The sequence below is a fragment of the Aquarana catesbeiana genome, linkage group LG12 (assembly GCF_042186555.1).
Source record: "Aquarana catesbeiana isolate 2022-GZ linkage group LG12, ASM4218655v1, whole genome shotgun sequence".
NCBI lineage: Eukaryota > Metazoa > Chordata > Amphibia > Anura > Ranidae > Aquarana > Aquarana catesbeiana.
The window spans coordinates 201,917,035-201,932,409 of record NC_133335.1 but is presented as its reverse complement, the minus strand read 5'-3'; the positions used below and the strand labels follow the sequence as shown (position 1 = coordinate 201,932,409).

Sequence of the window (15,375 nt, the reverse complement as noted above, 5' to 3'; positions counted from 1 at the left end):
GACTGTGGCTTAGCATAGTAATCCACTGCTTATGAGTCATATAAATCCAAAACTATTAGAATCATATGACAAATTCTCTGGGAGAACATGCGCCCAAGCAAAACTCCAGGTCCCGAGTTCAAAAACTGCCCTGTGTCTATGTCCTATCTGAAGAGCAATGGGAATACTTGGCCTGGGATGCATACACAATCAACTAGCCCTTTTGTGGTAGTTATGCACTGTACACACTGTCGGATTTTCCGATGGAAAATGTGTGATAGGACCTTGTTGTCGGAAATTCTGACCGTGTGTAGGCTCCATCACACATTTTCCATTGGATTTTCCGACACACAAAGTTTGAGAGCAGGCTATAAAATTTTCCGACAACAAAATCCGTTGTCGGAAATTCTGATCATGTGTACACAAATCCGACGCACAAAGTGCCACGCATGCTCAGAATAAATAAAGAGATGAAAGCTATTGGCCACTGCCCCGTTTATAGTCCCGACGTACGTGTTTTACGTCACCGCGTTTAGAACGATCGGATTTTCCAACAACTTTGTGTGACCGTGTGTATGCAAGACAAGTTTGAGCCAACATCCGTCGGAAAAAATCCTAGGATTTTGTTGTCGGAATGTCCGATCAATGTCCGACCGTGTGTACGGGGCATAACAGATTTCTGTGGGCTAAAGAAAGCATGCCATTTAATAAGGAAAGCTTGGTGATATTACACTACAAGATTTTTGAACAAACGTTCGTACGAACGTACACTCACTGATGTGAAGAATGTCATTTGAGACTATATCAAAAACTGTTTTGCTTTTAACAACTGATTTCGGAACTTTCCCAAACTAGGACGACATTCACTGTTTGAAATTTATTGGTTAAAGAAAAAATTTCCATTCTGCTCGTTTGAATTTTCATTTCACTTTGATCAAAAAACGAATGTCAATTTGACCCCACTAACAATTACAAAAGATCAAATGAACAGTCTTAAAATAAGAAAACATTTAAACTAAATCCTACTAGTGTATGGCCACCTTAACCGCCGTTTAAAGTGGAGTTCCGCCAATTTTTTTTTTTTAAGTCAGCAGCTGCTGACTTTTAAAATATGGACACTTACCTGTCCAGGACACCCCGCGATGTCGGCACCTGAAGCCTTGCGGCTTCACAGCCTGGTTCCCTACTGCGCATGCGCGAGTCGCACTGCGCAATCCCACTGGTCCCTGCTGTCTTCTGGGACCTGTGTGTCTCCCAGAAGACAGCGGGGGGGGACGGAGGAGGCGCCAGACATGGCGTAGATATCCGCAGATACTGCGGCTATCTATGCCCGGAAGTGGGAGCAAATACCTGGATTAGACAGGTATCTGCTCCCCCCTCCCCCCTGAAAGGCACGAAATGTGACACCGCAGGAATCCGAAAACCGAGTTCCATTTTTGGGTGGAACACTGATTTAAGTACTATGGCCGGAAAAGGAGCGGCGCCAATGCGGGTGGATGTACCTGCTTGACCTCCCGCATCGTCTGCTCATGCATGCTCTTGGATACAGGGATTGGTGACCCTCTATGTCCACCAGACACAAACGACCACCGATCATTGTACCGGCCCACTGTGGTCAGCCCTGGTACCATGTGATCCTTGTGACCAATCACAGCAAGCACATGAATAGTAGTAAACAATGCTGTGTGAGCTCTGTGATTGATCACAGCGATCACATGGTACCAGGGCTAATCATAGCTGCCCTGTACCATGTGACAGCTGTGACCAATAACGGCATTACAGTATTACACAAGGTTTCATAATCCCAATCCCAAAACTAATCACAGTAGTACACAAGGTTTTATGAATGAAACCATTACACAGTGTTTATCAATAGGTATGGGCAGACAGTTATACTGAAAGTCTGCAGGAGCCTGACATCTGCTGATCGAAGGCGCAATGCTCTGTAGGCAAAAAAAATAATAATAATAATATAAATGCAATTTTTTTTTACTTGCAAAAATATGTGCATTTGTTTAAATTTTTTTAAAGGAGAACTTAGCCTTTAACAATCATCTTATAGGGACTAAAGCTGGCCATACACTTATCAAAATTGTGATCAGTGTGTGGACCCCCCCACACTGTATAATCAATAATCAACTTTTGTTGAAGGGACATGTTGGAATTTCCACTGATTGGCTGACAGAAAACCCTCTGCTGTGCTATGCTGAGGCATTTTTTCTAAACCCTGTATGGCCCCTTGTGGTCCCACTTGCAGTGTAAATGCTCACCAGAACAGACTGGACCATTCTAGGCCATTCAAACTGTACCGACCCGAACCGATCCGCTCAGTGGAAACGAGGCATAAGGCTCCATTCACATCTAGGCGATTTGAATTCCAGAATCGTGGCAAAATGCGGGATGCATTTGCGATGCCATTACAGTGCGATGTTGCTGCGATTGTTGCACGGTAAATGGCTGCAAAATCTCAATGCACACCCCTGTTGCTCAAAAGAAGCTCCTGGTCCTTTTTGAGCGACAAGCTTTGTGCATTGTGATTTTACAGCGATTTGCAGCGTGTTTGATTGCAGCAAAATTGCACCACGATTGGGGTGCCATTAACAAGTAATGGCATTGCAAACGCGTCCCGCCCGTGATTCAAATTGCCTAGGTGTGAATGGAGCCTAACTCACATACATATACACACTATATACACATGCACATACTATGGCCAATTTGGGCAGAAGCCAATGAACCTACCGGTAAGCCTTTGGCATATGGAAGGAAACCAGAATACCAAGAGGAAGCCCATGCAAGCACAGGGAGAACATGCAAACTCCATACAGTTAGTGTCCTGGTTGGGATACAACCTAAGACCCCCAGTGCTGCAAAACAAGAGTGCTTATATGCTGCAAATAGTTGCCTTTGTGGCTGCAAAGGATTGCAAAATTGTTTTGCAAAGGATTAAATAATTCTAATATAAACAGCTTGAGACAGCAGTGCGAGAAATAAAACTATATTTGCCAGAACAAACAATTGAGACATCATCACAAAGTCAGGTGTCCCATAAACAGGTTAATCATACAAATGAGCAATTACAGTACGGTGGTGACCCTGTTGCTTTGAAGCCAGCCTGTTGAAGAAGAAAAAGCTTTTTGCTTGCCTTCACGATGCGTTGTATGTTAAATCTTTGCTCTCCGGGCACCACATCTAGCTAACGCGTTCTGGGTGCGTCCAAGGGTATATTCACACTAGATGCAGTGGGACTGCGTTAGGCGGCTATTTCAGCACAGTCCCACCGCATGACAAGGCAAAATGCCTTGTCTCATCTGTGCCTGGTTCACACCACTGAGTACTGCATGCAGCAATCAATTGCCTCGCACTGAGTGGTGACCAATTAAACTTTATGATGTGTCTGCATGACATTTCAACAAAGTTCATTAAAAAAAGGGAATAAAAAAAAAAAAAAAGTGCGATGTGCATTGTAACGCAGCGCCTGGTGTGAATGTTCCCTACTGAAGGACAGTAAACTGGTCCTTTGTTTAGAAAGTTTGTGAGACCCCTGCTTAAAGCGGAGTCCCACCCAAAAGTGGAACATCCACTCATGTTTCTCCTATCCCCCTCTGGTGCCACAATTGGCATCTTTCGGGGGGGGAGCAGGACACCTGGACAGGATTGACAGGTATCCTATTGCCATTTCCGGGAGTCCGGGCCGTGGCCCATGACATGACCGCGGGGCTCCCTCCTCCTTCCCTGTCCCGGGGCCAGTAGGAGAGAGGAGCGGGCCTCGCGCATGCGCAGTAGGGTTCCTGGCAAGAAGCCGTAGGGCTACACTGCTGGGTACCCTTAACCACAATGGCGGCGGCAGCACCCGACAGCTGGTGGAAACACGGTGCCGACATTGTGGGACTCCAGGACAGGTAAGTGGCTACTGGCTTTTAATTATTTATTTTTTTGGGCGGAACACCGCTTTAAGAACATGTCCCCCTCCAGGCTGAGGCTTGTATCCCTTTCCTGTGTTCTCTATGGCTTTGTTCTGCTGCAGCAGCCACTGAAAACTCCTGTGTATCAACTTCCTCGAAAAAAAAAAAAATTACACAGGGTCGTCTATGCATGCCCTATCCATCGTTATATGGCAGCACTCAGTTCTTGCGATTGTCTTTACATGCATCATGCATTGAATTGTAGTAGAAAGGTGAATGCCAACACTTCACACGCAGCTAGTACAGCTATTTCCTGGGGATCTGGCAGTGGAACAAGGCAATCGGAGCATGGAAGAAATGTAAGGATTAGGAGGTAGACATGTGCACTGCCAAAAAATTCATTTGTTTTCGTTTTATTTGTTTTTTTTTTTTTTTCAAAAATTCGTAAACCCAGAAATTTTCGAAAATAAGAAAGAAAATCTAAAAATTATAAATAATAACTAACTAATAATAAATAACTATTAAATTATAGGTATTGGAATTTCCTTTCAAATTTGGCTGTTAGTAAATGTTACAAATACGAATTTATCTGAAATTACGAATTATCCGAAATAACGAATGCCGCATCTAAACAAACGGAACGGAACAAATTTATAATAATTATAATAAAAAGTCATTTGTTACATTCCATTTATTTAGATACAGAATTTGTTATTTTGGATAATTCGTAACTTCAGATAAATTCGTATTCGTTACGTTCACTAACAAATTTGAAAGAAAATTCCAATACCTATAATTTAATAGTTTAGTAATAGTTAAGTTATTGTTAGTTATTATTTCAGATTTTCGGGTTTTCGTTCTTTTGAATTTTTAGATGTTCATTCTTATTTTCGGATCTTCGAATTTATGAATTTTCGAATATTCAGAAAAATTCCTTAAATGGTTTTTTGTTAATTCAGATATTTCCAAATCAACCAATTTGTCGAAATTCGTTAAAAAACGAATTCGGAACGAAACAAATTGCACGTGTCTAATTAGAGGATGATCATTTTGTATGCTATAAATCAAACGTTTCCCTTGTCCTAGTATGGGGAATGTAAAGGCCGCGAACACAGCCACATTGACATACTGTGGAAAAACTGGTTATATTAAATGTGTAGAGACCTTTATTATTTCAGCAATACAATGGTAACCTCAGTGTACTGAAGTAAATCTAGTATGAACAGGAAAGGCATATTCGTGATCCTAGGCATAACTCAGTGTTTTTTTTAAGAACCCTTCACATAATTTATGAGTGCCGAGCTTCCAATGTGGTAATATAATACAAGTTAAATATTTCATATAAAGTGTATCTTGTTCTAATGAAACGTGTTATTTATTCTGCAGCTGGAGATAAAGAATCATGTCTTCTTCAGTCCCATTAACTGGGATGATCTGTATCAAAAGAGGATTCCCCCACCTTATAACCCCAATGTGGTGAGTGAATGTAATCCTGCAATATCTAATGAATCTTTTTTGAAGAAGGTTGGTCTTAGTACTTGTTCATACTTCTGCTGTGGTAATGCATGCACTGCAATACGCTATATGAGCATCAGGGGCGTTGCTGGGTCTACAAAAGATCTGGGGCTAGAGCCCACAGCAGCGAAGTAAAGAAAGTCATACGCTTGGGCAGGCATACACATGTGCATAATATATACATGTGTGTATATGTATATGGCCCCCACTTACATCAGGGTCCCCAGAGAGCCCACCCCCCGCATCAGGGTTCCCAGAGAGCCCCCCTTACATCAGGCTTCCCAGAGAGCTCCCCCTTACATCAGGGTCCCCAGAGAGCCCCTCTTTACATCAGAATACCCAGAGAGCCAACCCTTACATCAGGGTCCCCAGAGAGCCCCCCCTTACATCAGAACCCCAAAAGAGCCTCCCCTTACATCAGGGTCCCCAGAGAGCCTCCCCTTACATCAGGGTCCCCAGAGAGCCTCCCCCACTTACATCAGGGTCCCCAGAGAGCCTCCCCCACTTACATCAGGGTCCCCAGAGAGCCTTCCCCACTTACATCAGGGTCCCCAGAGAGCCTCCCCCACTTACATCAGGGTCCCCAGAGAGCCCCCCTTACATCATTAAGCGCTGCAGCTTCTTTGCAGCCCTTAACTGCTGCAAAGAAGCTGCTTGCAGGACTTTTTTTGACGCCCTGCCAGCGCAGCGCCTCAGTGTGAAAGCACTCGGGCTTTTACATTGGGATTGCAGATGAGGCTTCTTTCAGGCGCTTTACAGGCCCTTTTTTTAACGCTAAAGCACCTGAAAAACGCCCCAGTGTGAAAGGGGTCTCAGACTCCTTCCCAGCAACTTTCTCCTGGCTCTCTCCAGTGAGCTTCCTCTTGACCCAACTTGATCCCTAGACAATGGATCTGTGAATAGGCCCCCCAGCTAAGCTTAGCTGGGACCTCAGTGTTTTCACAAGGGCTTCTCTAGCACTCCTGATCCAGGGGCAGAGCCCATTCACAGGGGTCTCCTCCTGCAGGACTGGACCCAGGAACACTTCATTCTGCTTGCCCGGGCCTTGGACTGTTTATGGGCTCTCTCCACCTTCTGGGCACACATCCCAGGGGATTGGCTGAGGTTCCATAAATATTCAGGCGACCTGTTCTTCTCTCACTCCCACTATTTCTAGAAGCCTCTAGAAGACAGGGGGAAGTAACAGAAAAGCAGCCTGTGAAACACTGAGCAGTCCTAAGCAATCAATCCCTGCTACACTGATTACAGAGGAGCTAAACTAAATTTGCCTAGCAGCCTATGCTGTACTAGGAGGGTGCTACATCTGGTAAACACCCAGCACTTGAATACATTCTAAATCACCTTTGTAGACTTAACTGAGCCCTATTGACTAAAATGTTGGGTTAAACAGTAACCTATGGAAATAGGTATATGATCTTTATATCTGTGTTTTTCCAATAAGGACTAAAAATAAAGACCTGTGGTATATTTAGCATTTAAGATATGGGGATTGATTAACCAAAACTGGAGAGTGCAAAATATGGTGCAACTCTGGATAGAAACCAATCCGCTTTCAGGTTGTATTGTCAAAGCTTAATTGAACAAACTGAAGTTAGAAGCTGATTGGCTACCATGTACAGCTGCACCAGATTAGGAAATCAACATCACAGAGTCAATCACTTGAAAATTTTAAGTAAATAAAATGGTCAAACCTTTCTCCTTGCAGGCTGGTCCAGCTGATCTACGTCACTTTGATCCAGAATTCACACAGGAGGCCGTGCCGAATTCTCTGAGCCGAACACCCGACCTGGCCCTCTGCAGTTCCAGTTGCTCAAATGCTTTTTATGGCTTTTCCTATGCACAAAGTGAGGATGACTTTTTGAGTGGAGATAATCTTGGAAACAGTGATTTATAGGACAATAAATAATTCCATTTGGGTGAACGAATAACAACTCCACACTCCCATCGGCAGATGAAATGAACGAGAAGTCCTAAAGATTGGTGCATGTGTCCTTTGATGTGTAATGCAGACCAATCTTGAACCATTATATTGACTGATGAACAGAGATGAAGACAGACAAGTGTTTGTAAGCTCAAAGTTCTAATGTTGATCAATTTAATAAGTACTGTATAATTAACCGGAGCAAGTGGCTTCCCATTTTGACTTCACTGTAAATAGTACACCCAAGCCATGTCATCTCCTTTGCTACTTATGTGGTTTAATAATACTTTTCAGAGGTTGTCCATGACAAGTAAAAGAGTAGAAAACGTCCCTCCATTAGATGGATAATGTCCAGTGGTGGGTCCAGTGGTGAAAGCCTCAGCACTAGTTGGTTTTTTCTATCTGAGACATACTCCAACACAATCACATTCTCATAGAGCTATGGAATTTGAATAGTCCAAGCATCGTAGGGTCGTTGGATTGACTCACAATTCACCAGTCTGTGGTGTCCAAGGCGATAGTGGCTGCTGTACCTTACTCTGCTACTCAAGGATTTGCCTTTTTTATTTTATTTTTTGACTGAACAGAAAACACTTTTACCTACCATCAAGTGCCATTGTGCCACATATTCTCCATAGCAACTTTTGTCAATGCCAGTGGAAGACAAGCCTAAGACCCCATACACACTATTGTTGTCTGATGTCCTTTAGAGATTTACCAAAACCATGTAGTGCAAGGGCCTGCCTGATTACATACAAATTGAAACTCTTAAGGTTTGACCTCATATTATATGGTTTTGGTAAATCTGAAGGAAAAAATCCACAGCAAATTGTATAGTGTATATGGGGTCTAACTCTAGCTATTCTTAAACATGTTTCCACCCAAATATCTTGCATACCCTGTATAAAAAAGATCTGTGTACTTACCTATTTTTATCCGGTCATGTGATCCAGCAGCTCCAGCTCCCCTGTGTCAGTGAGTGGCTGCTGCAGGGGAGAAGGAGGGAGCGCTGACAACGCCCAGGCCATGAGCCTATGGTTGACATCATGGCTCCAGGAATTCACAGCCATTGTCGAGGGCTTCTTTACACATAGGAGGCGGAGCTTCTGAATCATATGACTAGAATGGCCCGGATAAAAAAATAAAAAAAAAAAAGGTAAGTGTTTTTAAACAGGGTATGTATCAATCCCACTGTAGTGCACCTCAAGTAGGAGCCGCATACTAGGGGGCTACCTCAAGGGCCACCGACAGCCTCCTCAGCTCTCCATCTTCCATCCGACTGCCCCTGCTGGCCTGACCCATGAGTATTTAAGAGGTATCTGCCCCCTGCCAGCCCATTTACTGGGTATTGGCAGGGGCCCTCATCAATACTCCAGGCAGCTCCTCCTAAACTCCACGGTCTACATCTGGAAGCTTCTCCAAGGTTCCAGAGAGCAGGGGGAGTTACCAGAGATGCTGCTTGCTGAGTCATCCAGCCTCCCTGAGTCACTTAGCCCTGACCCAGATTTAACCCAGGCCTGGCTTTCAGCCGGGCCAAATATTCCTATACTAACATCTAACCTATTCTAGCACACTAGAGGGTGCTACACCACATATTCTCCATAGCATCTTTTGTCAATGTCAATGGAAGAAAAAGCTAACTCTAACTGTTCCCCCTCTCCACCCATCTATCCTGCATATCCTGTATAAAAAAAAAAAATCTGTCTACTTACCTATTTTTAATCCACTCCGGTCTGGTCATGTGATCCAGTCGCTCAAGCTTGCCTGTGTCAGTGAGCAGTTCCTGCAGGGGAGAGGTGGGAGCACCGACAACAGCTGGGCCATGGGAGTCTATGGGTGACATAATGACTCCAGGATTTCACAGCTATTGTCGAGCACTCCCTTACACAGGGGAGGAGGAGCTGCTGAATCATGTGACTGGACTGGTCCTGATTAAACAAAGGAAAACTTTAAACAAAAGTATACAGATTTTTTTTAATAACAGGGTAAGCAATGTTGGGGTGTGACAGTCTCCCCCCCGCTGAGCTATTGTGTTTTGACAGGGGGACTGCCTGCCCCCACCAGAACACGCTGATCAGCGCTCACAGCCATTGGCTGCAAGCACTGATGGAATGTTGGTTTTCCAGCATGGCTGTTCAATAAAAGCCAGTCGTTGGACCAGCTTCAGTCTGTTGAACACACGGGCTGAATGTCGGACAGTTTCTATTGAACCGGCTGCTATTCAGGCCCATGTGTACCAGCCTTTAGACAAATCAAAATTCAACCAGTTCAGCAGGGACTGGACAAATTTCGATCCATGTATGGCTTTCTCTGTTCAATCATTAGATCAACTTCTATCGCACGGAGAAGCTGGAAAACTTTAGGCGATCAGTGCCTACAACCTGCAGCTTTATACAAACTGGAGCGAAAGCATGCCGCCTCTACCTAACACATTGGGATGCTTCTCCTATTTCTGCAATAAAGGGTAAACAAAAAAGCATTCATGAATGAGGGTCAGCACAGGGCCTCCAAGGGTCATCGGCCAGCTAATGGTCGCTATGACAATGCACCTTATAGGCTATAATCTTTTATTTAACGCTCAACCAAGCAATTCTGCCTGTAGCTTCTTGTTCTACATTCTTCTATAACTAGACCAAATAAATACTTTTACATGCTCAAAAAAAAAAAGTTCACAGTTGTCTGTTATCTTTAAAAAAAATTACCATTTGTCGGTGTCTTGTCTTTAGTTAATCTACAATGCTTTAAAAAAAAAAAAATATTGTGTTATAATTATAAGGATGCCTACAGGCAAGATAGTAAACACAACGGATAAAAAAAACTTACTAAAACACATTATCATATGGTTAAAATCTACTGCAGTATCAAAATGTAAACTGTTTCAGGCACAACAGCTGATTGACTTTGTCAGGTCTATGGCTTGGTTCATACAGACTTCAGTTTGTATAAAAGCAGTGTGAACAGCAGAGGTTTCAGTAAGCTTTGTCGAAGCTTTCAAGCTACCATTCTTCTCCAGTTAGTAAATGTTGAACAGAGAACCTAATGGGAGTGCTGATTGATACTGTAAACAAGCTGCTAGCAGGCTTCAGCACCACTTGAAGCTTGCCAAAAGTCTGCTAGCAGCTTGTTTAACCACTTCAGCCCCGGAAGATTTGACTGCTCAATGACCAGGCCATTTTATGCGATAGGGCATTGCGTCGCTTTAACTGACAATTGCGCGGTCGTGCGACGTTGCACTCAAACAAAATTGAAGTCTTTTTTTCCCCACAAATAGAGCTATCTTTTGATGGTATTTGATCATCTCGCGACCGTCGGGCATGCGAATCGGCTCCAGCGCCGCAGAGCGTGCCTCCGGCGGCGCATACGCGCCCCCTAGTGGTCAAAAGGCGAACCCACGTAAGGTAACGTCGTTTCGCCCAGGGGAGGCAACCTGACGCAGTACAACTGCGGTGGCTGGTCGGGAAGGGGTTAAAGTCGCAATCAGCACTCCCATTTAGATTTGTGTGTAACATTTACAAACAGGAGCCAAGGGTGTTTTTAAGGCTTAGAAAAAGCTGATTGAGGCTTGCCGAAAGTTTATTATTACAGGTACTCATATTGCACTACCAATTTACCCATGCAGACACAGGGAGAACATTGCAAGCTCCAGACAGGTAGTGTCGTGGTTGGGATTTAAACCAGTGACCTTGGTGTGTTGCTAGGCAGAAGTGCTAACCACTACACCACTGTTCTTCATAAAAGCTTGCTGTTCACTCTGCACTTATACAAACTGAAGCCTCTGTAAAACTGGCCTTAATCATGTATGCAAATGTATAATATTACCCTAATGTGATATATCTATCAGGCTTGCGAGGCCTGCAAGAGGTTCAGCAGCTGAAGGGTCAGTTTTTCTTACCTCCAAATTAAAGTAGAACTACAGGAAACACTTTTTTTTTTCTTTTTTTTAGTTTTGGATGGAGTGGAGAGGGATTAGAATGCTTGTCAGGCTTTTATTGCTGTCTTTTCCCCTGTTACCCACTTGATTTTCCCCTCCTTCATAACCAGGCCATTTTTTGCAATACGGCATTGTGTTAGTTTAACTGGCAAAATTGCATGATCATGCAACACTGTACCCAAATAAAATGTATGTCCTTTTTTTCCCCCAAAAATAGAGCTTTCTTTTGCCGGTATTTGATCACCTCTGTTTTCTTTATTTTTCACACTATAAGCAACAATAGGTAAATAATTTTGAAAAAAAATAAAATAATAATATTTCTTACTTTCTGCTATAAAACATATCCAATAAATAAAAATCAGATTTCTTCATAAATTTAGGCCAATATATATTCTGCTACATATTTTTGGTAAAAAATCCCAATAAGCGCATATTGATTGCTTTACGCAAAAGTTATAGCGTCTACAAACTATGGGATTTTTTTTTTAACTAGTAATAGAGGCAATCAGCGACTAGCCAGTATTTTATTATACTGTGTGAGGTGCTTTTACTAGCGGAAGTGATGGAATTTATTCCCTGCTTTGCAGGGACACAAACTCCATCCCTTCCTTTCTGTCAAAATGGCGATCTTCCTTGTGTACAAAGGCAGATTGCAGTTCTGTGTCTCTGCCTAACGATCAGAGGGTGCCAGAGAATATTGAGTACCGTGCACCCACCGATCGGGTTCCGATGCGTGTAATCACAACGGAAACGAGCCGGCGGCGGCGCGCATGTGTACCCCCTACCTGGAAGTTTTGGATCACGTGTATGTAAAGTAAAATATATATATATATATATATATATATATATATATATATATATATATATACTTCAATATATATACACACACACACACGTGATCCGGCGCACAGGTGCTGCCCTATAGCAATGAAACTGCTATAGAGTGGACCTAAATTTGTTAAGAAGATTCATTCTCTCTATTTGTCCTGTTTACCATTATCATTGAAAGTGAAAGTAAAAGAAAATCCCAAATTTTGGGTTCTCTCCAGAAAAATAATAGAGGGGAAATCTTCCAATTGGGACACTAGTTCTGGGGACCTGGAGGGCCCCAAGGAATTCCCTTCATTTGCAGGGATTTCCTCTCACTTCCTGTTTGGCTATGGGATAGGAAGTGAAGCAAAATCTCTGCAATGGGACACAGATGGAAAAAAAAAAAATCTGACAGTGGTTATAACCCTCCCTTACTCTATCCAAAATGAAAAAAATATATATATAGTTTTGCCTATAGTTCTATTTTAAGTTAGAAGAAAATATGCTTTCTCAATGTGCTCTTTCTATGTATTTTTCTGCTCTCCTCTGTTATAACACTGCCACTTTCCATTCACGTTGTCAATGCCATTTTAAGTGCATAACCCCACATCTAATAGCCACGTATCATCTCTCACTGTACATAAGAGTGATGTAAGTGAATAAAGACCTTGAGCTATTCGTCTAGCAAAACTGCCATTCTGGATGAATGGGGTAAAATCGAGTGGTTCAAGAAATTAAAGCGGGGTTCCACCCAAATTTTGAACAATATCTGTATGTATTCTCTTCCTTGCCTAGATGCTGACATGCCGTTTAAAAAAATTTAAATCGCCGTAATTACCTTTTATTTTTCTATTCTTCTTTGCACTTCCTGGTTCTCCTCCCGTGGGAGTAGGCGTGTTTCTAGCCTCTCCCAGACTCCTGGGAGCTAGTCTCAGGCTTCCCAGGATGCCACTGAGCATGTGCGGGAACGAGCGGTGAATGCTGGGAGCATTCAGGAAATAAATGCTTGTGGGCTTCAAATGCCCACAATGAAGATGGAAACCGCCTGCAGTGAATAATATAAGTTATTCTTTCCGACGAAATCTGAGACAGGCGGACATATTACACACAATATGTGAGTATGTAATGCTGAGAAGAAAAGTTTGTGAATGAACTCAAAAGAAAAAAAACGATAGATAGGTGGACCCCCGCTTTAAAGCCTCATGGCAGCTCGATTGAGCTGATGATTATAGGAAATGCATACTTTCTTTCCTATGATCTTTAGCTCCATCTAGTGGCCATAATGTGGTATTTTAGCCTGAGGACACTTAAATGTTTCCCTAGTCACATAGCATGTACCAGCAGTTTCACTGGACAAATAGTTATGTTTATTTTTGTATAAATACACCCCTAAGTGAGCTAATAAACTAGGAGTGAATGGTAAGTCCATAGACGCACTGAGAATAATTTTATAAGCTTTTCCATACTGCGATATAATGCATTTTGATAAAGTGAGTGTTTAGAAACAAATACAGAATGAACAGGGTGTATTAATCTGATCAATTCCAGTTCATGGTTCTCTACATAGACCACATTGTCATTCTGCAGTCTCCACTTTATCTTTTTCTTGAATGTGTTACCATTTATCATTGCTAACAGCAAGGGTAATAGACTGGGGGCTCAGATTTTAACAGGTATGGAGAGCGGTGTAAAAAAAAAAAAAATCTTCATTATGTATATAGCACATACCTTGCCACTAATAATTCTCAGCGCTCTACATTTTTTTTTTGTTTGTTTTTTTGTTTAATTTGTCTGTACAACTCTTTTAACAGATGCCATATTTTCCCATACAACCTGGTTTTAGAATTGTATAATGGATTGTATTTGACACTTATTTTAGTAAAGAACTTATGCCCACAATAGTGTGTATTGTTTGTTATATTCAAATTATGCTTTACTATTTTCAACATGCACAATGATTAAAGGCCAAGCCAAAATACATCCCTGGGAATTATAGACCAGTTAGCCTAACATCAATAGTATGCAAGCTCTTGGAGGGGGTGATAAGGGACTATATACGAGTTTTTAGTAACGAGAACAGTATCATTAGCAGTAATCAGCATGGATTCATGAAGAATCGTTCTTGCCAAACCAATCTATTAACCTTCTATGAGGAGGAGAGTTGCCATCTAGATTAAGGAAGGCCCGTAGACCAGGTGTATTTGGATTTTGCAAAAGCATTTAACACAGTTCCCCATAAACGTTTACTGTACAAAATAAGGTCCGTTGGCATGGACCATAGGATGAGTACATGGATTGAAAACTGGCTACAAGGGCGAGTTCAGAGGTTGGTGATAAATGGGGAGTACTCAGAATGGTCAGAGGTGGGTAGTGGGGTCCCCTAGGGTTCTGTGCTGGGATCAATCCTATTTATTTTGTTCATAAACGACCTGGAGGATGGGGTAAACAGTTCAATCCCTGTATTTGCGGATGATACTAAGCTAAGCAGGGCAATAACTTCTCTGCAGGATGTGGAAACCTTGAAAAAAGATCTGAACAAATTAATGAGGTGGGCAACTACATGACAAATGAGGTTTAATGTAGAAAAATGTAAAATAATGCATTTGGGTGGCAAAAATATGAATGCAATCTATACACTGGGGGGAGAACCTCTGGGGGAATCTAGGATGAAAAAGGACATGGGGTTCCTAGTAGATGATAGGCTCAGCAATGGCATGCAATGCCAAGTTGCTGCTAACAAAGCAAACAGAATATTGGCATGCATTAAAAAGGGGATCAACTCCAGAGATAAAGTGACAATTCTCTCTCTCTCTCTCTTTGTATAAATATACCGTATTTATCGACGTATAACACGCACTTTTTTCCCCCTAAAATCAGGGGAAAATCGTGGGTGCGTTTTATACGCCGACCCCCTGCGATCCTGAGCTGACAGATGTTCAAAATCGCCGACCGAGATTTGAAAATGGCGCCGCCGGCGCCGAAATACACAGAGCCGGTCCTCGGCTCTTCTCGGCCACTTTCGGCTTCACTCGAGCGCCGCCCGAACCTAGCCGAGTGTACTCGGCTAGGTTCGGATAGCTCCGCTCACAGTCACGCCCATCCTGGGCGGGACTACGAGGGGAGCCGAAAGTGAACGAGACCTGCCGAGAAGAGCCGAGGACCGGCTCTGTGTATTTCGGCGCCGGCGCCGCCATTTTTAAATCGCGGTCGGCGATTTTGAAGCTCAGGATCGCAGGGGATCAAACTTCGAGCTGCAAGGCTGCACTGGAGCATGGCTGCACTGGGGCAAGGCTGCACTGGGATAAGGCTGCAATGGA

At 42.9% G+C, this 15,375-nt stretch overlaps 1 protein-coding gene across 2 annotated transcripts in view; it reads left to right on the top strand.

Moving 5' to 3' along the window:
* SGK2 (serum/glucocorticoid regulated kinase 2) overlaps positions 1-13,957 on the top strand; it is a 106,478-nt gene extending 92,521 nt beyond the window's left edge. For both annotated transcript variants that reach the window (XM_073606495.1, XM_073606496.1), the window contains exons 11-12: positions 5,268-5,357; positions 7,102-13,957. In XM_073606495.1, the coding sequence (XP_073462596.1) occupies positions 5,268-5,357; positions 7,102-7,290 (279 nt within the window). In that variant the 3' untranslated portion in view covers positions 7,291-13,957. The remainder of the gene's footprint in view (positions 1-5,267; positions 5,358-7,101) is intronic.
* Positions 13,958-15,375: the final 1,418 nt, after the last annotated feature.